At 36.4% G+C, this 26,668-nt stretch overlaps 2 protein-coding genes across 7 annotated transcripts in view; one reads left to right on the top strand and one right to left on the bottom strand.

Moving 5' to 3' along the window:
• The window catches only part of LOC145688344 (SRSF protein kinase 3-like), a 354,260-nt gene that overhangs the window by 210,367 nt on the left and 117,225 nt on the right, over window positions 1-26,668 (top strand). The window lies entirely within an intron of this gene.
• LOC145688345 (uncharacterized) overlaps window positions 3,469-26,668 on the bottom strand; it is a 125,373-nt gene continuing 102,173 nt past the window's right edge. The window contains exons 1-2 of one of the 2 annotated variants that reach the window (XM_081762485.1): window positions 12,368-12,500; window positions 3,469-4,816 (exon numbers count right to left, since the gene is read on the bottom strand). In XM_081762485.1, the coding sequence (XP_081618611.1) occupies window positions 3,590-4,816; window positions 12,368-12,430 (1,290 nt within the window). In that variant the 5' untranslated portion in view covers window positions 12,431-12,500 and the 3' untranslated portion in view covers window positions 3,469-3,589. Of the gene's footprint in view, window positions 4,817-12,367; window positions 12,501-26,668 lie in introns of those variants that run through there. The other variant, XR_014131880.1, reaches the window with a different exon arrangement.

Here is a 26,668-nt window from a genome sequence, read left to right as displayed (position 1 = left end):
TACAGCGAAAAGATGGAAAAATTAAGGGTTAACTTAAAAAAAAAAACAAAAAAAAAACCGCTCCAGTTGAAATGCTTATGACACGGACAATGACACGGAGAACCAGTCGTATTAACAAATGCTGAAACAAATCTTGAATTATTCGCTTATTCACCTAAAAATCACCTTCATTAACATGTCTGCTCACTACGAGCGTATCTTAAACAAAACAAAACTTGAAGAAATTCTCTTTCATGATATGTACTCATTGATGTAAGTTTTCATTTATTTCCCAATTAAACTTATACTTAAAACTAGGGAGTAGTTTTTCAAACACCCTGTATATTTAATAGCATCCTTTCAGACCTGGCACATCTTAGTATACTTTTATGTACCGAATTGCATCTCGATCGGCTGGGTATTTTTTGCAGCAGTGAAGTGCAATTGCTACATTCTTTATTTTCTGGGAAGATTCTCCTAGCAGTCGAATCAATAATTAAATCATTGAGTTCGAGTCATCTCCATTTTATAGAAGAGACAAAAAATTAAAATCCCCAGGATACGTCTTTTTCAAACTAACGGGAGATTTCAATGCTCAGTATTGTATATGACCAGTGTAGGGAGATGACTTGCTTGCATTCTAAATGTGTGTCTACATCAGTTGAGCTGGAAAGTGCCATAATCTCAATGTAGTCAAAATGTGGAGATGGCCAGTTTTCGAGCTCATCGTTTCAATTGTAATCCCCAATTCTCCTTTCCTTTCACATCGGATTTCCAATTTTTTTCCTTAATGGTACCTTACGTCAGGAATCCTATGTACAGCCTATATTTCAAGTTCCAGTTCAAGCGGTTTGGCCTAGCCGTTGATCAGTCAGTCAGGCTTTCTTCTTTTGTACCGTATAGAGAGATTGTAGAAGTGCGTACTCGAACATGTGAAATTTAACTATATTAATTACAATTTTGAGTTTGGTCATTTAAAACCAAAGTCCAGTTTCTTGTGCTCGACTTACTTATTGAGGCGCATAGGCATTTTTTGTTTAACTAATTCACTCACTCACTCCATGGCCTATGGAACCCGGAGGTTCAATGTCGCATTCACAAAAGCTCTCCACTGACTTCTATCCTTAGCCAACTGGATCCCGTTTCTACTTTGTATTTCTATTTCTGCGAGATCCATCTTAATATTGTCCTCCCATCTGCGCCTAGATCTTCCTAATGATCGTTTTCCGATTGGTCTTCCAGTTAAGACTTTGAAAGCGTTCCTACTTTCTTCTATTCTGGCTACATAACCTGCCCACCTGAGCCTCCTAGACTTGATAACCCTAACAATGTTTGGTAAACTGTATAAATTATGAAGTTCCTCGTTGCGAAGTTTCCGCCATTCCCCAATTCCGTTCCTCTTGGGTCCGAGTATTTGTCTTAAGATCTTGTTCTCAAATACTTTCAGTATATGTTCTTTCTTCATAGTAAGCGACCATGTTTCCAATCATACGGGAGAACAGGCATGTTTATCGTTTTATATATATTTAAGGACTTTTAGGCAGTTTTGTTTACATAATCATATTGCCTTTGTAAATAACTGATTAACATAATGGGAATGTGTCAGTTTTTTTTTTAAATGAGCCGCAACTACAATACACGTTTTAGTAATATACACTAACTTAATCAGCATTCGTAAAAATATTTCATGTATAATAACAGACACTAAATTGGATTAAATAATACAATATAGTTTTACACACTTACATTAGATAAATAATACATTTTAGTACTAAACATAAAAGGTACGAAGATTGTCATGTGTTCTAGTTTTATAGTTTTTTTAAACAGTACTCTACAGAGTTACTTTAGATTACTTCTTTGAAATCTTTAATGCATTCATGTTTTTTTCTTTCACAAAATTGTAAAAGACAGTAAGAAAATAAATATATTTTACTGTATGCTGATATGAAGTTATAAAAATATAATAATGTGAAGATTAATTAGCAACAATGACTAGTTTTATTTATTAACATTTCATTAGAACTTTATTTGAGCAACTAACATGGCCTAATATTTAAAACCTTACAATTAATGATATAGATAATCTTTAATCATTTATTTCAATTATAAGAAAACTACATTTTGTGTTGAACTTATCTAAGATAGCTGTCATTTCCATAAACATCGCTAGTAAGTTACTTACCAATAGAAAGCTTAAGATATGATTCCTACTTATACAAATGAACTTCATTACATGGCAAATATAACAATAAAAACAAATCTTATCACTCTTGGACAGGAACATCACATTTGACAATACTAGATTTTGTTTCTACTTCTTTTAACTGGTTGATACTAGTTTAAATATGGGCTATAAAAATTCAATAGTATCACAGTCAACAATCACAGCCAAAGTATCTGTTAATATCTGATTGCTTAAGACAAATAATGTATGAAGAATCAAACTAACAAAAAAGAAATTACAATAGGGTCTTCACTACGCCCCAACTTTTCTCGTATATAGATGTTTTTTGTTAATTTAGTATAACAAACAAAATAATTTTTGAAAGTGTGTCACTTAATATGAGCAAAATTATATTAAACCTCAGCTAATAATTTCAAATGGAACTTAAGTAACACATGTTAATTTAAATAACAATACTAGACCTGGAAGCATTCCTGTGACGACCAAACTTTTTCAAATAATTATAGATTTTTCGAACACGTTTCTCGAGTTCTCGTTCTCAAGATGGCCTATTATATCATGTTACAATTAACTGACTATATACAATGATGTACTTCAGAGTTACTAAAATAAGTATAAGAACCTATTGATACTAGTATGTGAATATAATAACAGAAACTCCCTATAGAATGTGTCTTGTATACATTTGCTTCAAGCTCCAAATGTTCTTTTAATGACCGATCAGTGCACTATGCCTAATCAGTGATTAATTTGTATAACATATAGATCTTAATACATAAAACCTTCTGTAGGAAGACCTATTACAATTCTTTAAACCTAGAAATATTGAAAAATATTCCTAAAAATGGTTGTTACACAATATTATGTACAGATATATTATGTATACAACCATGTCGTTGTTAATTTTTATTTTGTAGAAAGTTTCGAACTCTAATAGGGAAAAATTTCTCAACTACTAGGTACAATGGAAAGAACCTAACCAAATGGTCTAAATAAATCAATCTGTTTAGATTGTCTGCGTTGCAGTTGAGAAAAGAATCCCAATAGGTGTTTGAAACTTCCTACAAAATAAAAGTTATTGACGATATAGTTTTTTTTTCTCGAATTTAATAATTCTCATTCGTTTTTACGTTATTCCGTAAATTCTTTTTAAAAAATGGTGGGTGGGAGAGTAGTGAATACCCTTAGAACTTTGTATTCCAAAGTCAAATTACAGAACCACATGAGACAAACGAGAAAAGAACGTACACTTACTATTGAAATCAAAATTAATTTCACAAAAGTGCTGGATATTTTATTAAAAAAAAGAGCTCTTTGATTTTGGTTTACTATTTTTTCACATTTCCTGCGTCCTTGACAATATTTCACACAGCTACCAGGTACTCACTACTGGGAATACTTGAGGAGGAACTCTCAACAGTATTAAACGCTGTCTAAATCAGTTTTGCATTTTGTCACTTCTTCAAGAGTGGGCCAATCTACACCATCGTCCCACAATTCCCTACTTCCTGTCGGTCTCTTTGTCGAGTATTCTTCTGTTTGGATATCTTTTATAAGTTTGCACATTACACAATCATTGTCAACAGTTGCGGATGCTGTACGTGAAGTATTGCTTTTAATTGCATTAGCTGCTGTAAAAGTCCCTATGAAACTATAGCTGTCAGCAACATTATATTGCTGATTACGAAATTTAGGTGTTTTGCCGAGTGCAAATTTAAGAACATCGGCATACGACAGTTTTATATTTGTTGATTGTTCTGCAAGTTGAGCACGTGACTCATTATTGTCATTCAAGTGAATGTTTTTCTCAGATTGAATATTCACTTTTTCATCATCACTACTATCATCATCACTGCTTGGGCTCACGGAATTCGTCAAAGTATATTTTAGCACTGATTCTACGGAAGAAAAATCACACTCAGACGAGCTATCGTCAGATCCATGGGCTACACTAAGCTTGTGCTTATCCGTATCCTCATTTCGCACGGATGAATAAACATATTTGTTACATCTTAAGCACTCACTCACCTGGGAGTACGTTAGTACAATCTGTCCTGTATCGTCACTAAGCTGAGGTGATTCTATATCTTGCACTAAATTGTCTACTTGCTCATATTCGGTGTCCGGTAGCGATTGTAGTCTTGAATAGGAGGAAGCTTGCCAACTGTTAGATGACGTTTCTGAAGAAAGTACTATTTCATCAGAGCTATCGAGATAACTGACGTCAGATTGTTCTAAAAACTCATAGCAACTTGAATCATTGTCTACAGAAGGAGTATGCACGAATCTATCACAATAGTCTTGAGAAAAATAGACATTTGAATCACAACTCGAAGTTTCAGTTCTGACAGCTTCATTCGGTTTCCACAGAATAATAGTCCCATACTGTTTACGTTGTTGAGCTGAGCACTGTGGGTTAGGGCAGAAAAACTGTACCTGTGTGATTACTGGGCAATATGATCTAGCAATAACTGGATAGCTGCACTCCGGGGAGTATACGCGATGACCAGAATATTGTCTTCGTATTGCCTGGGGTTCTACAAAAGGATTATTTCTTTCCGGCGACCATTCAAAATAGGAATATTGATCAAATTCCACTTGGTACCTGTTATCGACGGGCCAAACTGGATTGAGGACAAGTGGAATTACCTGTAAATAGAAAAGGAAAAGATAATTTCAGTAACTGATAAGGATTTCCTTCAATAACGACCATTTAAATTCGAATAAAAATGATAAAATACTAGTGTATGCTTACAATCGTAACTGAAAAAGAAAGATGGCTTATATACAGTGATTTCTATTTTACACTTTTTTTTTTTGCTTTTTTTTGCGAAGTACTCTGAGTTCAATACATCGCATAATCTTGGTGGTGGAACCAAAAAAGTCATTTCTCCCATTAGTTAATTATCTGCAACCGAAAGAGACATTTCTCCCATTAGTTGATCTTTGCAACCGAAAGGGACATTGCCAACACTAGTAGACGATTCGCATTGGCTCTTGAGGAGAAAAGAAAAAAATATCCATGTTAGTAAAATCAGTGTTGTTGCAATGAAGACCGGTCTTAGGAGTTGCGGAGATCAATTGAAATCAATTTTGTTTGGTCTTAGTTCCCAGTCAACTAACAGACGTAATGCAAAAGTTTTAATTGGTGCTTTTCACTGCAACGTGGAGTTGTGAAGTGATGCTCTCTTGGTTTCCTAGAACAAACCTTTTTTCAGCTTCAAATGACTTACAGCTGTTGTAGAATTTATGAGAACCCCGCTACAGACGTAACACTCTATTCAAGCGAAGGTTGATTAATTGTACTTTATATGCGGTATAGTGTTGCATGTTGAACATTAAAATCTTTGATCAGGCAATAATGCACTTGGGTAATTACATCCTTGCTTCGTTGGGTATATTCCTTCTGTTTCGGTGTCCTTAAATAATGGTTCCAGTTAAAGAACGTGTACGGAAGCATCGGCAAAATTTCTCCGCAACGCAAGAAAGTTGTTGGTAGAGAAAAGGACCGATTGAAGAAGAGGGAAGCCCGTGCTAAAATGACACCATCGCAACGTAAAGAAGCATCAAGAAAATCGGCAGAGTGGAGAAGCAATGAATGCTAACGATAGCTGCAAGACTTATTAGCAATTCACCAATCAAAGGACATAAGAGTCAACAGTTCTTTGGTAAAGCATTGGCTAAAGTGAAACGATCTCTACGAAGAAGTTCTACTAAACAAAAGGTTGTTATAGAAAAGCTCTCCAAATTATCTGACATTGAAACAGGAAAAATATCTACCAATGGAAATGCTTTGCGTAATGCAATAAAAACATTGGTCATTAAGTTTTATGAATGGGATCACACCAAGCGCCAGGTAGAAAAGATACAATTGTGAGCAGAAGTAGTGGATGGCAGGAAAAGCAACAGAAGAAATAGCTGTACAGACAGTGGGTTAAGTTTCTGAACTACTCTGCTGACATTTAGTATCTCTCACAATCTTGAACATGTAAGATCTTCAATGTTACTTACCGTACAAAATATAGCTGAACGAGCGAAGGGGTTACAAGCCCCGCACGACCCGTAATTTTCTACCTCTATCACAATTTAGACAAAAACAAGGTACTCGCTTCTGGAGCCATGAAACGAGTTGGGGGAGATACTAAATGCCATTAAACTATTTAAATTAGATGTTAAAATTGGTTTTTCATCTTTTGCAGCACTTCGACCTAACCATGTACTGCTTTCATCAGAAATTCTAGCCAATGTCTGTCTGCAGTTACGATGCTAACATTGACTTTCTTCCTTCTAGCGTCACCAAAGCTATTAATAACTTTCCAATAAAAAGCAAACGACTCATAGAGGCAATAGTTTGTGATAACGAAACAAATAGGTAATGTATGTTTGGCAAATGTGAGATTTGTGGAATCTTAATAAAATACGAAGAACTCTTAAAATATTTGCCACCTTTCAGATAGAATCATTAGCTGGTTCAAGTGGGGAACTGACAATGCAGGAGGGGTTCTCAAAACAGTTGAAGAAGACTGTTCAAGACGCCTTAGGAATGTTGGAGAGCAAATGGCCATATTTTCTAATTCATTGTTTTATACAGTCAGCAGCAAAAGACCTGCAACATGAGCATGTAAGTTTATTGTGGAACTACGCCTAACAGCGCAGGGAATCAACATAACGTCTAAGTGGCACGAATCACGCCAGGTGAAACCTCCGCGTCGTCCCCTGCACACTTATTTGGGAGCAAATGACTTCGTCGTTTGACAAGAAACTTACAAGCACATGTTGCAGGTTTTTTGCTGCGGGCTGTAAAGAAAAAGCAAAGTAGTCATTCTGAAAAAGTCAAGTGTGAGCTAGTGTCAGAAGAACGATGTATTTTACAAGTTGACTCCAATGAAAATTTTAGTATAATTTACCAAGATGAAGTACAAAGTGCACACTAGTCCAGTGACCAAATAACTATTTACTAGAACTGCAGTATCACACTCACAATCTGGAATACTTTCATATGCCATCTTACCAGAATACATGCAAATGATAATTACCTGTTTATGTATTCAATCAAAAATTGTTTGGAGACTTGAAAAGTAAGAATCCTAAACTGAAAATAATAGATTTTTTCAGATGGTGCTAGTCAACATTTCAATAACTTTTGGCTATTCAACATTTACTTTATACAACATTACTTTTGGTGCAGTAGACTGTTGTCTCCTCTTGAACTGGGACATTTTTTTTTCTTGCACCACACGGAAAGGTATGCAGTTGATGATGATGTAGGAACGCTAAAACACCATGTGTGGCAACGTGTTAAGGCAAGACATGCTCCTGTACATGACTGTGTAACTTTTCTTGAAAAAAATGTGCTTAATTTATAACCCAAAAAGTGATTTTAATACACGTGCCTTCAAAGGAAATTACGCAATATGCTAATGTCTTGGCAAAACTCTGGGATGCAATCCGAAGTATTCTTAATATGCATCAGATACACTGTTTACGTATTACTGTATCGACAAATATGTGGTGAAAGTCGGATTGTTCTCTGAAGAGGATGGCACATTGTTTCCTTTCAAAGATTGTGAACTACGTAGTGAAGAAAAATGTTTAACTAATGAAGTTACCCAAATGAACAATGTCACATCAATCTCCTTTGGTCGGTGGGCTATTGTGAACATTGAATCAGAAAGGGGACATCTCCACATATTTGTAGTCCAAGTAGTAGATAAAACAAATAAAGGTGTTCTCATAAAGTTTGTGAAGTAGACAGGTAAGAAGTTTGTGTGCTCAGGAAAAACGGATTTTTCTGGTTGATCCCACCTGAAAAACCCACCTAGGTTTTTGAGATTTTGATACTATATTATTGGTACGACTAAGGTGATCACACTGAAAATGATTTTTATCAGATTTTGGACTTTCCTTGGGCGAATTAACGTGTATACCTTAGCGTAAGCATCTAAGGTCTACAAGATAGTCACATTAAGGTACCCTACATAATTCAACATAGGACCTTTATAAAGTTCTAAATGCACTGAATGAATAATAATAATAATAATAATAAAACTTACCTTAGCTTGAGATAATTATACAACAAACTAATGTATGGATTATGGTTATAGTCTATTTGAAGTAAAATATGCAATTTTATATTTTAGAAAATACTTTCCGTGAATTGTGTGCTCGGCAACGCCGAGGTACGTTATCCCTCATACGTTTGACGGGTTTAAGGGAAAAAGTGGCGGTACTACCAGTAAATATGTAAATACATTAATAAGACTATTAGTATTATTTCTTACCTTCGATGGTAACACAAGTAATTATAATTATAGACACATAAGCAATTATAATTGTAATTATTATTCTTCAATACAATTTGGTTTTCCAACAATTTAGTTCAGTCATTTCTTGCTACTCTTTAAATAAGCATTCTGTAGTATCAACACCAACAATAGCGTAAAAATTCTCGTCCAATTTAAGAAGCTTAATGTTCGGAGTTCCGAAGATTACGTAACGCTTACTATTTCAAGTGCTGAATTCAAAGTTTCGATGTACAGTAAACAAAGCTGCATTTTCGGGAAAAAACCCGTCGTGAAAGAAGTGCTCGGAAAATCCCGTAATTGAACGCACAAAATATTGGAAGTGAACTTCAGCGATAAAACCATTTATTTTACGGAAAATATTTATTTCGTATAAGATATCTTGAAACATTTATTTTATAAAACATGAATTATATCGTTGTTTTAAATTAATATATTTGGTATTCAAATTTGGCGAACGTCACTGAGGCTCCTGGGATCTCTATTTACATTTGGACTCGGGTTTGATTCCCGGCAGAAGATTATGTGGTTTGGATTCCACGTTAATCAGTAGGTCCCGTCTCATATAACTTCGCCGTTCAAAGGGACGTTAAACTCAAAATCAACTCGATCTCAGTGGCGAATCCAGGGGGCAATCGCCCCCCCCCCAGAAAGAGGAACTTTCTTATTTTATATACATAAATAAAACCCATCCCAGAGTTTGGAGCTCATAAAAGTAGCTCAAAGTAGCAGTATTAAAACCCACCGCCCCCCAGAAGTTCGACCTGGATCCGCCCCTGCTCGATCTACAGTTGTTCGCTTGTCTGCCTGTACCACACACAATATAGGGTAAAACTTTCGGTTTTCTAAGTTTAAATTTTCAGGGTACAAGCAGGAGACACTCTTAAATTCTTTGTATAGATTTTGGGGCATACCAACGTAAAATTTGAAAATGGCGGCCATTTATAAAAAAAAAAAGAAATAGCAGACATCTGCGTTACAAAACGCAATTTTCGTTCTTTAAGCTTTTTTTTTTATTTCGACCACTGTGCTTCGATCCAACGTAACGTTTCAAAATGGCTCCTTTTTTCAAAATAGCGGGTATCCACGCTACAGAGCGCAATCTTCGATCTTTTAATTTGAAATTTTGAGTGTATATACGAGACATTCTAAATTTGCTGTATAGATTTTTTCGGCAATCAAATTTAAAATTCAAAGAGCGGCCACTTTTTCAGAACAACAGTGTATAGAAAATTGTTGCAAGTTGTGACTATGACAATCTTGAAATACAAATCACATTTTAACACTTTTACCCCAAAGACATTGAAATATTAAAAAAAAAAGTACCCGAAAGAACATATGGGCCCAGGTAGGTTGGGTTTTTTCAAACCCTGGTAATAGATGTCTCAGAAGTAGTGTGTATTTTACAGGAGCCTGATGTGGGCAAGAGAGAAATACTAACTTCGAAATATAAAGAAACCAAGTTTCTGAATTAAGATGACTTGCTGTATGAGTACTTTGTACACTTACCCTTCTTGACATTATCTATACTGTACACTGATATTTTCTAATAGATTTCAGAACGGTTACATGTATAACACTAAAATATTGCGTCCGAAACATTTTCTTTATCTTGTATATTCAAATTTCGTACAATTAGATTTTACTCATGTGCAGCTCCATTCAGCTACATGTTTCCATGCACGCCGACTACGAGGGTGTTCCGGGGCTTCGGAACCCACACAAATAATGTTGTGGATATGCCGCACCCACAGGAGTTTGTTTGGATCCCGGTTTGAACCCGTTTCTATTGCGTGTAAGTCAGCCTTGTTACCGCTGAGCTAGGGCAGTCCCAACCTATCCTTATAATACCGGTATGTTTTACTTTATCACAGCATAGCCCTTTATGACTGTTCATAACATTTTAAATAAAAATAAATCAAATCAAATATCGAGACTTCCCTGAAAACATACAGCACGTCCCACCATTGATATGCACCCACATAATTTTAGGAAAGTCGGCGCCGTTGCATGTTTCCACATATTGTGTGTAATTAAATGCTTATTGTTTCGTTAAATAATTCAGAGAAATAGTGGGTTTGCCATCTAGGTGGTGGCGTAGTTTTGGCGCATGATATTTTGGAAGATTTACAGGTAAAATTGAATGCTTTGTATAAAAAGACATACTAATAACGAACACGTTCCTGCAGGCGACAGAATTTTATGCAAAGCAATACAGCTGTACCTTAGGTTTGCAAGTGTAGGGTTGCTACTGTTAAATCATTGCAATTGCTTTGCAATGGATGAAATAAATGAGTGCATATGAAAGATGACTCTATTAGATGTTATTTTTCACCGGTGGTGTATTTCTTTAGTGTACAGAAGCTATATTTTATCTTTACAAGTGGAGGGTTATTAGAATGAAGCTATGACAAGTGCTACTGAAATTATTATCTTTGCCAAAACCCACTATTTTTCACTACCTTCCTTTACGTGTATACCCACCGCCGCTGATGCGCCTGCTCCCTTGGGACGCGCTTCGTTGGTCCAACGGTTTCGCCCTACCTGATTCGGTTAGACAACATTTGTGCTTTTTAGTGGTCACCTAGCACAGGTTGGTTTGTGTTTCTGCACTATAGTTTATGCCATACATCTGGAAACCGTATTTATTCACAAATGGAAATAAATAAATAAATAAATAAATATATAATTTTTCAACAATTATTTGCAGTGGTGCGCCAAAAGTAAACTTGAACGGCCATCTGTACCTGTAAGTTGTCACATTTTCTGACATACGTCCGTAGCTCACATTTTGTAATTGTTCATTCAATATAGAATAAAAATATTGTTCTGAAAACTCGGCTGTAAACTGTTCACGATAGGAGGTATTTTATGTAGAAAAATTGGCTAGCTCACTGTACTTGTTTCCTAAATACACTGTCTCGAAATTTCAAAATGTTTCGTCCGTAACTATAGAATTGCCCTCTAGGTACTAAGACAGTTTTCAGTAAATACGTATAGATTAGGAAAACTAATTTGAAAACATAAACTTACCAAGAAACAATTCCACTGATTGGTTCAGATAAAATTAGGTATAATTTATCTACCGTAATGATTATAATGAATGGTGCTCATCCCTAGTGTGAACGATTACCTGTTCGATCATTGGCAAAGTTTGTGATGGCTAACTATTTTTCCACTTATCATTAGTTTCCTTTACATTAAGGCGCTTAACATTAGTACGTAAAAGTAACATTTGCATAGCATAGCTAAACATAACATCTTAAATATTTGTCAATACCTGCCGTGTAAACAAACTTTGTAACCGATTTCGGCATTATTGGATCAGACAGTTCTACCAGATTTTGACACATTTCTTACATTTTCGGGTTCGGTTAGACCTCTATCTTTTTTAGCAAAGCATGCACTAAGTGAAGAGCTCTATTACTAGTAGCAGATTGACTTCAGGAGAGCTCAGTATAAATACAGTATGAACGCGCACAAATGCTATCTAACAGTCAGAACAGGAACGTAGCAGGAGGGCCCGAGCGTAAGAGAAGAGGCCCGTCCTTAGGGAGCAGGCGCGTCAGCGACCGTCAGTATATGCATAGATGAGGAGAATGGAAGATAACACTTAAACATGCAATACTTTTAGTAACATTAAAAATTCATTTCAGTATGCTTTTCACTGAATTCTAGTCTGTGATACTTCTAAGAAACCTAACAGCATTGTTCATGCCATACTTCTTGTTCTGTGTTATTCAGTTTTGTGGTATGTCAAAAACGACAATTTGAGACTTCTCGCTTTACTTAGAACACAATTAAAACAATATTATGCACAGTATTTGAAGAACAAATAATCTTGTTGACTAATAAAATAAATATTACATAAAATTTAGATTGAAATGTATTTAATTACCTGTGGTAATTGAGGCATTAATGCAAATCGAGGAAACATGCTGTAACTGTCATTTCCGCTCATGTTTAAAAAATAATGACAATAATTTTATTTAACTCCTGAAGATGCATAGACCCTTCGACTTTAATTGACGCCTTTGCTCATTTCATTAGTGTTACAAGTGCATTGTCAATAATTGACTAATCACATTGCGCAATTAGTGTTGATAGATATCACCTATTAAAATCAGATTTATAATAATCGGTGATTAAAACTAGTTTGTCTCGTAAGTATTGCAAACCCTCATTACAGGTATGTTTTTTTCGCCAATATATTATTTGTTTTTCAAGTGGCAAATATATTTAACAAGGAATGTCACAACAATTGCTACAGACTTCCATCTGGTGAGCTTTTGAGGTAGCTCTGTTGGCTACGGTGGTGCCAACGATAATAATATAATAAATACTTTCTTTTTCTTTCTTTTTTAAAAAAAGTAATCAAAGTCATAATTAAGTATGCACAGGTGTTACTTTTCTCGTATCAACGCTCGAAAGTAAAAGTTAGAAGTTCAGGTACAAACTTTACTTTTAAAAAATCTGAATATATTTTAAAATATCTTTATAGTTATGATGAAATATAGGAGCCCTGTCCGATTGTGTAGTGGATAGCACATATGATTTTGATTCATATGAGTCCCGCGTTCCGAGTCCCCATGGGGGATTATTGAAATTTGAACGGATTACGGTTGTTCGGATTCCACCTTAAACTGTAGGTGCACACTTCATAAAGCCTTGATCCCGGAAGAAGACGCTTAACTATAACTTACAAACGTTGGAAGAATTACAACTATAAATTCTGTATTAAGATCCGCGTCTGTTTTGAGGTTCTGAACCAAAATATATTTCTCGTTAACGGACGTTCTTGTACAGTCACCAGGAAAAATATCTCCTCCTAAGTGCTCTAATTCCATTATTTGCGGTCCAGGTCATTTGCAGTTGAGAGAATGCCTGGACAGATACAACCCAATTTACCAACTTTTCTCGGCACTAACAGCATATGTTAGCCCTGATCCAGGTGTTTATGCAGGTAAAATTGTAAAGTAGGTGAATAACGAAACAGCTCTCCATTCTAAGGTGAATCTCTATTGTTCGGATCGAGTTGTCCAATGAACACCACATATTATTCTCAATATTGTTCTATACAAGGTGACAAGAACTAACTCGTACAAAGTTTCACATATCCTACCAGGAATATAGTGTCCAGTACCCAAATAAGTGTTGTTTTATTGGATACTTGTGTGCCTGTCTGTATATGCTTTTTCGGCTCCCTAACTAGGAATTTCCTTTTGACAACCAAACGCATTGCAATATTGGAACTGTTTCGTCAAGAAAAGTGTCAGTGTGAAATTGTTCGTTTTTTTGGTGTTCCAAAAGCGACAGTCTCAGATGCAGTTCGGCGATTCCAGGAGCTCGGCCATGAAGATAACCTTGCCGGAAGAGGAACAAAGCATACAGTAAACATGTCAAAGAACCGTAAGATTATCAAAATCGAATGCAAGGAAATCCGGGAGTCTCCACAAGACAAAAAAAAAGTGATACCGGGATCAACAGCGAATCTTCGGCAAATAACTAAAAGAGGACTCAACGTCAAGGCGTACAATCTCGAAAACGATCAGCTGGTCACAGACAAAAGCAAGCGTGTGCGACTCGAATGATGCCACCTTCTCATGCGCCGGGTGCAAATCAGCGATGAAAGTGCATTCTGTCTACCGACGAGAAGCTGTTCACCGTAGAGGAAGCGCACAACCATCAATGTGACAGGACCTTGTCCGCAAAGGTTGCTGGCACCTCATCCATCCTTGAACACTGCCAAAATTCCCAGTCGCCATGGTCTGGGACGGAATTGGCGCAAGAGGCAAGACCCCCCTGGTGTTCGTGGATTAAGGGGTCAATATCAACCACGAAATGTACTGCCACGACATGTTCGAGACCGTGGTACTTCCGTGGGCCAAGCGGAAATTCGGTGATACGGAATGGACTTTCCAACAGGACTCTCCTCCGGTACACAGGGCAAAACGGCCGCAAAAGTGGTGCAGAACCCAGTTTCCAGGCTTCATCTCGTCTGCGGAATAGCCGCCCTAGTCCTCGGATCTCAACCCCATGGACTACAGTGTACGATCGATTTTGGAAGCCAGGGTATGCAATAGACGCCACAGAAGTTTGGAGTCTTTGAAGCAAACGCTGCGTCGTGAGTGGAACCGACTGTCGCCCGAGGACCTGCTGCCTATCGCCGAACATTTCTAAACATGATTAGTTGTCTGTAGTGCTGCCAAAGGCGGCCACTCTGAAACCAGCTGAACATATTGTTCATAAATACCCATGTTCTTGGTATTTCGTGTTGTTTTGTTAAACGCTTTCGGTTTAATAACTGTATGGCAACAAACTTTCGTACGGGTTAATTCTTGTCACCCTGTAATCTATTATTTTGTTATACACTGTATGTTCGGAGAAATAAAAGTACTGATCATGCAAGAATCAGAAAATGCATGAAAGTAGATGAAAATACCAAATCTAGAACAACTGCTGGAAGTAAATTTGTAAGTGATTGCCTCCATTGACAGGCCTTCTACAATTCTTCTCATTCCAATATTTTTTTCTTTCTGGAGAGATGATGATCTTGCTTGTCACACTGAGTATGCATTGCAACTGATATTGAAACATTTGAAGAAGTTTAAACCTGGCCGGGATTTGAACCCGGATCCGCGGAATAGAGGCTCAATGCGCTAACAATTACCTGCCGCGTCACTTCACCTTCCACCCAAACTATTAACTAATTAAAATCATTGTAAAGTTATATACAAGATACTAATGCTCGTATAGTAGTAGTAGAAACTTATAAGCAATTGCGGGGAGACAGTAACATTTGTGTTTGGTTAGTCATATGTTTGACCCATACTAATGATATGCCCTACGCATTCATCAATTGTTTGCTAAACACGTTACGTTCCCAGACAGTACGAATCAAGGTTGATACGTCTGACATCATCTTGTAGTCGTGTTTCGTATTTCGCTTTTCTATTGTAAATGCAGTGTAGACAGTCGTCTCAACACTAACAAGGAGAAGGCAAACTTTGGTAAGTGAACTTTTTTTGGGAAGTGGTAGTGCACATATAAAGAATTAATAGTATAAACTGGGAGAGTACAATGGTCAAAAATAACGGAGAAAAACAGTGTTAAAATTGTCTACTCGCCGCATATATCATACGACGTATCTCAAAGTTTATCAAGTGACGGCGTGGCAGAGTGAGGAATATCTGCGACTCATGCGCAAAGGGTCCCGGATTCCTTTCCCGTTCGAGTCGAACTTTTTTTTGTTTTTTGCTTCAACCAATAAAGTAGCCATTTGTAACTATAAGTAAAATATTAATTCACCATATGTTTATAATAAATAAAATAATAGAAATTTTCAAATCACTTGTAAGATCTTTCAATGTTTCATGTTAGCTAGAAAACAAAATGTAATATATTCCGTAAATATACTGATATCACGAGTTATATTATGGTCACGACAGTCGTTGTGTAATAAAAGTTCTTGACGTTTCTTGTCTACATCTGTTGACAATGTGCGAATTACAAAGGAACTGAGGGGAAAACCATCTTTGCTAATATTGGATGCTCCTACAACTAAAGGCGATTTCCCCCTCATTCCCTTTGTAATTCGCACACTGTCTACAGATGTAGACACGAAGTGTCAAGAACATTTATACGACGACTATGGTAACAATAATATTTACGGAATAGATTAAATGTTATTCCTAGTTAACATCGAAAGATTTTACAAGTGATTTGGAAATGTTTATTGTTTTATTCATTATAAACATATGGTGAATTAATATTTCACTTATACTTACAAATGGTTAATTTATTGTTTGAAACAAAAAAGCTTGATTCGAATGGAAATCGAACCCGTGACCCTTTGCACATGAGTCGCATGTTCTACTTGCTTTGTCAAGCCGCCGGGGCCGCGGTGGCTCAGTGGTAGAGCGTTCACCTCTGGTGCTTGGGGTCCCGAGTTCGATCCCAGCCCCCGCCAAGTGAACTTTGTGGTGGACAAACTCCGTGTGCGTGGATTTTCTCTGGGTTCTCCCGTTTCCTCCCACTTTCTTCATTCCACCATTTCATTCATCACTGATCATCACCGTCTCCTTTAGCCTAACCGGCATAACTGTGGGACGTAAAACTCAAAGATTTCATTTCATTTTCTGTCAAGCCGCCACTTGCTAAATTTACACGTCGTACGATATATGAGTCGAGTACAAAACTTTAAGACGGTTTTTTTTTTCGTTATTTTTCGTCATTGCGCTCCCCCAGTTTGTAATATTAATTCTTTAAATGCGCACTACCACCTTGCAAAATATGGCACCAAAGTCTGCCTTCTCCTTGTAAGATCGGGAGAAATTGAATATTTTCCATGTTACCTTGCATTGGAAGTGTCAATATTACAAATGATAAAAATTTCCTTTAATTACCCAACGGGAATCGAACCTCGGACCACCGGGATTGAAACCGACATTTATCTCACAACTCGAAGACATCGCTGTTAATTAAACTAGGGAAAACTTGGTGTGAAGCGTCTTCAGCAAATTGAGCATTTACGATTCCAATATTGTAAAACTTTTTTTCGGTCCTAATAAAATAGAAAGTGTCAAGTAGAAACAATAACCAAGAGAATTCAAATCTAAATATCAGATGAAATTGTTGAAAATGGTTGATAGAAGTAGTATTAGTTGATGTTGCAGCATTTATATATGATAAAGTTTAAACATCCTGTTAGGGCATCGAGGTATATGTTATGTGAAACTACAGTAAATATATCTCTTCGGGTATTTATGTTATTTTACGAGCCATTAATATACATTGCAGATTGACGAGTTCAACATTATATCCAGTCTACTCGATATTGGAGAAATAAAAATCTAACCGTTGGTCCGCGAAGACGTGATGTGGCCCGCGCACTCAAACGTACTTTTTATAATATTTTCTGCCTATTACGTTATTTTGTATTGAAGTTTTGTTTTTGTGAAATGTGGAAAAAGAAAACTTATGATGTAAAGAACTTGAAACTCAAGCTACCGCATGCCGAAAGCGTCGGTGAACCAGCGATGAGTAACAAGCGACCTCGGCAAAAATTGGATGCTCCGCAGCAACAATCCGCTGTGGCCTCACCCCCGTTTTGAAAATTATACCACCAGCGACAGAGACGCGACGAAACGCTAATGAACCACAAAATTCTTCTTCTATGGCCCCACAGCTCTTAGTCGAGCCTTCGCCTCAGTCTCTTTCAGTCTTCTGCATTTGTTTTCCAGTTTTTTAATCCGGTGTCCTTCACATTCCCTCAATACCATGTCCCGCTTCTTTTCCTCGATCTTCTCCTTCGTCTTGTTCCTTCTATGTCAGGTAAGAAAATTTTCTTTGCTTCTCTTTCTTCTCTCATTCTGACACTATACCCTACATATTGTAAACGGCTAAGCTTTATATGTGTTACTATGTCTACATCATTATATAGAACAGTGAAAATAGATGAAAACACATACCGAATCTGATACAACAACGAACGATATATTTTCCGTAATATCTTCCGTTCAGAACTTCTAGTAGTTGTATTTCGTCCTTCCGTGTAGTCCAGCATTCAGGTCCATATTTAACTGTAGACCTATTTAAGGTTCTGTATATTTTCGTTTCGGTGTTTGTGGAGGTGAAATTGGATCTTAGTATGAGAAGTAGACTCTGTTTGCTGTTTATAACTCTTTTTATTTCTGCGCTCTGGTCATTGTTTGACGTGATTGTGGATCCCAGAGAGGTGTATTCGTTTACTATTTCGAATTTGTATGGATCAATTTAAAAGTGTGTTCCGAGTCTTCTCTGGTTCATTCTGTTCTTAGACACAACCAATAGTTTGGTTTTTCCCTCATTTATTTCCAGCCCTACCGGTTTCGATTCCCTCTCTAAGTCCTGGAGTACTTCCTTTATTGCTTCAAGACTTCTTCCCATGATGTTAATGTGATCTGCATATCCTAAAATTTAATGGTTGTGTTGGTCATTAATGTTCTTTTTGTTCCTGCTCGCTGAACTGCTGCTTCTAGCACCAAATTGAATAATATTGGGGCCAGTCCATCTCCCTGTCTGACACCTTTCAGAATTGTGATCTGTCTCGATTCATTGCTTTCTAATTTTACATAGTTTCACTAGTTTGTCCGGTATACATAGTTCCTGGAGTGCCTCCCACATTTTCGCCCGTTGTACCTTATCGTAGGCTGTTTTAAAGTCTATGAATAGATGGTATGTGGTGATATTCTTTTCCCAGAATTTTTCAAGCGTCTGTCGGATTGTGGATAGTTGGTCCGAAACCACAAGATTACTCCCCCAAAATATTTTAAATCGTCTATATGCGTGACTTGTTTACATTAAAGTGAGTCTAAAAAACACTAAAAAAGTACGCCGAGATGGGCGCGAAGGTACGTGTTCTTCCGACTTCGCCACCAAGGCGATGTCATATGTAGAGGGATAAATCGTTGAGGTCTTTTCAGTATGGCCAATTAGGGTGCTCCTTAATGTAAACAACCTGATACTCAAGCCATTGGCTTTTAGAACACAAGGAAAGCTAAAATAGTTTTGAAATAAATAAAATTTGTATTAATAATATCCATTATGGAAAAATGTTAAAACAAGGATGTTTTCAAACTTGCCGGATATAGATTCCAGTGGATTAAAGTTTTAAATTCATATTAACAACTGAGTTTTTAGTATTTCTGCAAAAACGTTGACACGTTTTTAAGAAAGTTATTTTTGGAAGAACACTGCTTTCATTCTTTTAATATTTGCCCGCAACATTATATACAACTGCTCAAGTGGCCCGATGAGTTAAAACAATAGACAATAGAAAGACTAACTACAGTCTATCCACTAGAAACGTTCCAAAATATTGGTTAAGCGGTTAACTAGTTTGGGTGCGGTTTAAGTTTCAAATTGAATGTGTCTATAGTCGATATAGCGACAGGTCGAAGGATTGGCGCTAGCGTGCCAGTGACGGCATTGATTCGTCGAGTCGACAAACCTACATTTTGAACAGAATTAAAATGATGAAGGATTTTTGATGTGTTGTTCGTGGTTGCGTAACTACAACAGGGACTGAATGTAATGATAAAGTGAAATTAAATAAAATCGTTGCGTCTGCAGGTTCAAAACCCACAATCATGACCAGTGTCCTAAAAGAGACAGACATTAATAATACTTAATTATTTTGGAAGGATTGGTGCAATGAGAATTTCCGAGAAAATGGGACTACCCCCGCAAAAAGGGAAAGAAACAAACTAAAAAAAAAACGAACATTTCTAGACTGCCCGGGAGAAACGGTATAAGTGAAAAAACAGGTTCGATTTTTTTTTTTTTGTATGTAGTTAACAAGGAGAAAGTAGACTTTGGTAAATTAAATTTTGCAAGGTAATAGCGCACATTTAAAGAGTTCATATTACAAACTGGGAGAGCGCAATGGCCTAATATAGCGTCTTAAAGTTTTCGACTAGACACATATATCATACGATGTGCAGAGTCAGTAGCGTCTGTGACTCACGTGTAAAGGTTCCCGGGATCGATCCTTGCTGGAGTCAACTTTTTGTTTTTTTTTCCTTCAACCAATAAAGTAGCCATTTGTACCTACAAGTAAAATGTTAATTCACCATGTTTATAATGAACTAAAACAATAGTTGCAAAATCTTTCAATATTCCCTGTTAATTAGCAATAAAATGTAATTAGTTCGTAAATATATTTATATCATGAGTTACAACAGTCGTGTAAAAAATGTTCTTGATGATTCTTGTCTACATCTGTTGACAGTGTGCCAATTACTAGCGCAATTGGCACAGGGGATGAGGGTGACGTGTCCCCTCCAATCTTGGAACTGGGGAACAATACCCCCCAATAATCCGATTTAAAATGTGTTTTTTGGGGAGAAATGTGATGATTTGTGTCCGATTGCCACAAAGGAAAGTGAGATGAAATTGATATCCCCCAGAATAAGCCTCAAATCTGCCCGCCTTCCAATGTTGAACACAAACTCTGCTCCCCTGATCTTCTACAGCATTGTTTTTCAACTTCATAAATATTTTGAACATCACTTAAGAAAATATGGGAACGGCCTTACCCGTCCTCCCCCCCCCCCAATGTTGAAGACAGATTTGCGCCGCTGATTACAAGGGAAATAAGAGGGAAATCTCATTTGGTTATAGCAACATCCAGTATTACCAAACGGAATTTCCTTCTCATCCCCCTTGTAATTCTCACACTGTCAACTGCTATAGACACGAAGCATCAAGAACATTTTTATATAGCAACTGTGGTAACTATAATATAACTCATGATATCAATATATTTACGAAATAGATTACATTTTGTTGCTAGTTAACATGGAACATTGAAAGATTTTACAACTGATTTGAATATTTCTATTGTTTTAATTCATTATAAACATATGGTGAATTAAAGTTTACTTGTAGCTACAAATGACTACTTTATTGGTTGAAGCAAAAACAAAAAGAGTCGACTCCAGTGGGGACCGAACCCCGGAACCTTTGTGCGTGAGTCACAGACGCTACAGACTCTGCCACGCTGTCATTCGGTAACTTTGCGCATCGTATGATATACGTGGCGAGTCGAAAACCTTAAGACGCTTTTTTCCCTCTATGTTAGGCCATTGCACTCTCCCAGTTTGTGATATGAACACTTTAAATGTGCACTGTCACCTTGCAAAAAATGGATCTAAAGTTCATTTACCAAAGTCTGCTTTCTCCTTGTAAGACATGTATCTTTTAGCCCACACAATAAATTTTTTGTATCTATAATAGCTTTCGAGTAAAAAAATCAGACTTGAAAAGTGTTGCAACTACCTCCACCTTCCCCTACCTTACTCAAGGGAAGTTTTACACCCCGAAACCGCTCTTGGGTACACCACTGTAAAAATGTACCTATGTATAGAAGTGAATGTAGGCATTTTTTTGGTATTTACGTGGCATCCAAGCGGCCCGTTTATAGTTTTGCCTATGTTCATTATCTATGATTGTTGATATTGAGACAAAATTATGTAATGGCTTTATAGAGAATTAGTGCCTATATAACGTCGCATGCTAAGTAAACACTTGTTTAGTGAACTGTGGCACCGTAATATTTACGATCTTTTAGATCAAAGATTTTTATGTATTCCGGTCAAAGATGAAAATATGTCTGTTATTGGTTTCATGTAAGTGGACTAATTCGTTAACATGAATGAATATAGGATGAAACGTTACTCGTTGGTCAAACAAGTGTCATGGGGTTGTGTGCAGTATGGGACATCCCTCATCTTGCTGAAACCAGGTATTTTCATGCATGTAGAAAAAAATCAATTCAGTTCCCGCCCATCAAATGAGTCCAGAATAACATTATCACGATCAACAGGTATGCGAATCGCAAGTCCCATATGCTTGCTCAGCAAGTAACGTTCCATGACGTCTTAGAATGACAGTGCATTATGCGGTTACTATGTTGGTGCGCAAAATAACCTTGTGTAACTGAACTGACGTGGGTTTTACCCGGCCCATTACGAAAATCCTGTTTATCGACTAATCCATTCAGGGGGAAATAGTAAGTTTCATCTTACATCTACAACTTGTTTATAAAATCATTGACCTCGCTCAACTTTGTCGTCAGTCACTGACAATCAGTCTGCGTTGCAGGTGATTATTGGATGTCTGTTCTTGCGCTGTTTGCAATTAGTGGAATCAGATTTTAAATTTTTATCAATTCGTTGAACATTTGACCAATCCAACCGTAGTGTCGATAACTAGCTTGTACCGGAATGTTGTAGTCTTCGTGGTTCGAGTGACAGCAGCTCGGACAGCCTCAATGTTGTCTTGTATATGTGAACCACACGATCCTTGTTGAGATGTTTTTTTTTTTTCAAACTCGGATCAATGTCTTTAAAATTACGCACCCATGTGGTCATTGCACCAGCAAATGGGATTTGTTCATACCTTATTACTGTAAAATCCCGTCGTAATATGAGACAAGCAGCCATCACGTTGTTATTCTTCTTGCAGTAAGTTTTTACCACAAACTTGCGAAACGCAACACACTACTGTTCCATGGCGACTAAATGGGAAAATGTTTCTCGCACGGATTTTGCGTTTTGCACAGCATCACCTACTGGATATTGTTGCCAATTTTGAATAGTTCCTGTCTTTCTGTGATACAATTTATATTAATGTAAACATTCCCTGCTAACAGTTTCACATTGCAGCTACTCTACGATAAAACGAAATACTTCAGAAAGGTATGTTAAATATCATGGAGGTACATAATGGGTTACGTAAGTCAGTTTTCAATAGCTTCTGCGTTTTGAAGTATTTTTATAGCTGTAAAATAATTGGCCTCAACTTCAATTTAAGAGTGTTCTATTATTTAAATGGGAGTACAACGATTACATAAATCATCGGACGAATAGGAAAGTTATTGAGCATAGATGATTTGAGGATACATTTTTCTTTCCGTGACGGGAGTGAAATATCCAGCCATCTCTTGCATTTTTGCACAAGAACTTGAATTCTGAACGAAGCCTTTGTTAGAATAACAAGAATTTCTCCATTTCAGTGTTCTGTGTATAATTTAGGACATTTTCTTGCATTTATTTATTTACTCTCTGAGATTTTGTTAGGTCACATTATGCATTGTACCCATAATACTTCCTATGGACAAATCACAGTTATTTTAAACACTTACATTCTTCTTTATTGAGAGTTACTTAATTAAATTTTCGATACTTGAGTTGGAGACGAGTTCTCCTGACATTTTTAATTCAGTGCTTTATCAGAAGTTTTTTTCTCTTTTTTTTTCTGACAGTTGTCAAATTGTACTCCGAAAACATTGTATTTTTAAATATGTTCTGCGTGTCTTATAGCGCGTCTGAATTAAATGTATAGTCATGTTAATGTAGGTAACTTCTGTGCCGTGGTAGCTTAGTGGTAGAGCGTTTACCTCCTGGTGCGTGGTATCCGTAATTCGATCCCAGATCACGTTACGTGAGCTTTGTAGTCGACAAACACCGCGCACGTGGATTTTCTTGAGGTTCTCCCGTTTCCTCCCACTTTCTTCATTCTATTATTTCATTCATTTTCACCATCATTGGCTCTTTCAACCTACAGGATATAATAGTGAGACGTAAAATGGAAAGATTTTAATTTTATGGGGTTTGTAGATGAATTGTATAGAGCGTGGATGAAACGAATGTAAAGTATGATATGTAGTTTATTTGGGAAGAATGCAACTTTGGCGAAATATTACTAATACGTTTGTTATTCCAAGTGAGTTTTGTGGTGGACAAAGACCGCGTGCGTGGATTTTCTCGGGGATCTCCCGTTTCTTCCCACTTTGTTCATTCCACGATTTTCCTTCATTTCTCATCATTACACTCTCCTTTAGCCTAGCCGGCATAACCGTTGGTCGTAAAACTTAGATTTCATTTCATTTTCACGTTTATCATTGTCGAGCTTTGAATTGTCTTTGTGAGAGGTAGTTTACAGTTTCTATATTGTTTTTTTTTTTTCTTTTTGGAACAAAGTCTCCCAGATATGATTTTTAAGTAAGTTGATATTTGCAAATTTCTGCTAGAGATTTTTATCAGTTTACATGACGTTGAATTTCAGGATTTGAAGTGCGTCGTTAATATTGCTATTGATCTTGTATTTTCAAACATCATTTACATGTTCAGTGTGTTGATAACATCTTCCTTGTTCATAGCATATTTTTTTCTAGCGTCTTTTTTTTTCTTTTTTAAGTATCTTCTGTACTATAGATATTAAATCTACGCTTTACTTTTTGAATGTGTTTCTGTAGACATGCTCTTGTTTCATGAATAACATCGCGTGCTGGCTTTACCGTCAGATCGTTAGTTCTAATGTTTCCCTATGACGTGTTCTTCAGGAGTAAATCGGAAAGAGAAAGACATTTTTGTGTTGCACTGTTCACTTCCCTGGTATAACACATGAAACAAATATGATTCCATATTCCAAGATCCTGACTTTTTTTTTTTAACGTAAAGTAAGATTTTTCAATATTGGGGATATACAGTATACATACACATCCAAGTATTCTGGTTTTTGAGTAAAATGTACAGAACTTTCAAAAAGATGCTTTAATCTTTTATGAAATATCAAAGATCAATCTTCCAGAAATTTCTCCGATACTCGAGTTTGGTTGTTGAAAATCTTAACATATAAATAGTAATGACATTATAGAATCCAGTCAGTATCTTTCGTGTACTGAAGTTTTGCTTATTCGGAAGGCGTATCTGAAGAACAGTGTTCAATGGTCAGACGCATTCCGAAATATTGTTTAAATACTCCCTAGGAGTAAGGTGGTTGTGGTATGTTCAGATATTCTTATATTAGACTGAACTACCACGCTGTGTAACTTTATTACTTCCACAAATCAGAAAAGCGAATGCCGTTAATTTAAAAGTGATTTTAAAATAAATGCAATGGTAAAACTACATATTTAAAATAAATTATATCTACAAAATCATTTAATTCGTAACATGAGTTGAAATTCTGAAAGAACATGTAGCAATTCTACATTCCACGTTAATTATTTAAACTTTGACAGGTACATTAAGTAATTTGTATTTAATAGTGATAAAAATTGTTGGTTAGTGGAAATTGTCAGGACAGTGAGCAATTATGCTATTAAATAGTAATCAAAGAGCACTAATTAATATTTAAATGATGCAGAAGTTTTATCCATAAATCTCCATAAAATATTTTCTGCAGACAGATACATAGTAAATATAGTCGTTCACAACTATCGTATGAGGTAATGAAAATGGATAAAATGATACGAAAATAATGGGAATAATTTTGCAATGAATTTTAGTTTGAATTAAATGGTAGCAGATAATTGTTCCAATATATATATATATATATATATATATATATATATATATATATATATATATATATATATGCGTATTCATTGCACACACACGATTTAAAGCTTTTTGTGACTATACTTCGAAAAGACTGAAAATACGAGTCCCTCATCAATAAAACATTTTACAGCAGATATGTTTCGACTTGTGACCCGGTGACCCATTCCATCACTGATAAACTACTTTTGTCCGGGTGATCCGGATCTGCGTCTCGTTTCTCAGACTCGGAGACCCAGACAGACCCGTGACCCGGACTAACCCAGAGTATCAGAAAGATTCAGTAACCCTAATGGACCCGGCGATCCAGAAACTGCCGAATTAATACCTCTTCAGCATTACTGCAGAATTTTATAATTGATTAATGATGTTCATTGCTTGAGCTCGAGCATTCATTTGTTTGTTCTAGGTGTCATTTCTTAATACTATGTCTTAATATTTCATGTTTTCACAAACAGTTCTTTTTTTTTCGTTTCCCAATACACAGGTTTCGGTTTTTGAACACAGGCTAGACAGAAAGACTTAATAAAACACAGTTTGGGATCAGTGGTATATTTTATATTCTGAACGTTTCTTTTCTGTAATTTTGACACGTTTGTACTTTTAAGCTTCGTAGTTTTACTTCAGTGCAATGTTTGACACACACTCACGCAAACAAGCGAGAAAGAAAATTGTATCTAGTGAAAAGGCAATGAGAGAGGAGAGAATCACGTTTGTTAGTATTGCACTAGTAGCCTCACTCATACTACCCATGGGTATGACGACGTTTAGTGTTCAGGTCACTGGGTCACTCCTGGTCATAGGTCTGTCCGAATCATCGGATCTTGTAGGTCATGGGTCTGAGTCTTCCGGGTCACGGGTCATGAAATTTGTGACCAATTCGATCATTGTTGTTAATTGTTCAGAACATTACTCTCAAGTGCATTCTTAGTGCAAAGCAAGTCAGAGTTTACCTACAGAGGATTTTATCCTAGCGTTATAACTAAAATAATAGCATATGACTTTAAACCCGTAAGTTACCCAAATTCATTGATAGTTAAATTGGAGGTTCGTCTATGTGAGGAAAGGGGGACGAGAGTTTCATATAATAATGTGTTTTTTTTCCACTACGGTTCTAATATTCATGTATTCAAAAACATACAAATACTGACTCTACTTTACCAGCTATTTATCCCGTGATTTTCCAAGTGAACTAAAGAAGTTGTAAATTCGTGTAATATTCGAAATTTTAACAAAATAAAATTAACATATTATTTCTTATTACTTGAAAATGGATGTTTAATAGTGTTTTATATTTAATGTGGAAATACCTG

The sequence above is a fragment of the Thermobia domestica genome, chromosome 6, assembly GCF_964235325.1.
Source record: "Thermobia domestica chromosome 6, izTheDome1.hap1.1, whole genome shotgun sequence".
Lineage (NCBI taxonomy): Eukaryota > Metazoa > Arthropoda > Insecta > Zygentoma > Lepismatidae > Thermobia > Thermobia domestica.
The sequence above is the reverse complement of the archived record's forward strand: the minus strand, read 5'-3'. Positions and strand labels throughout refer to the sequence as shown.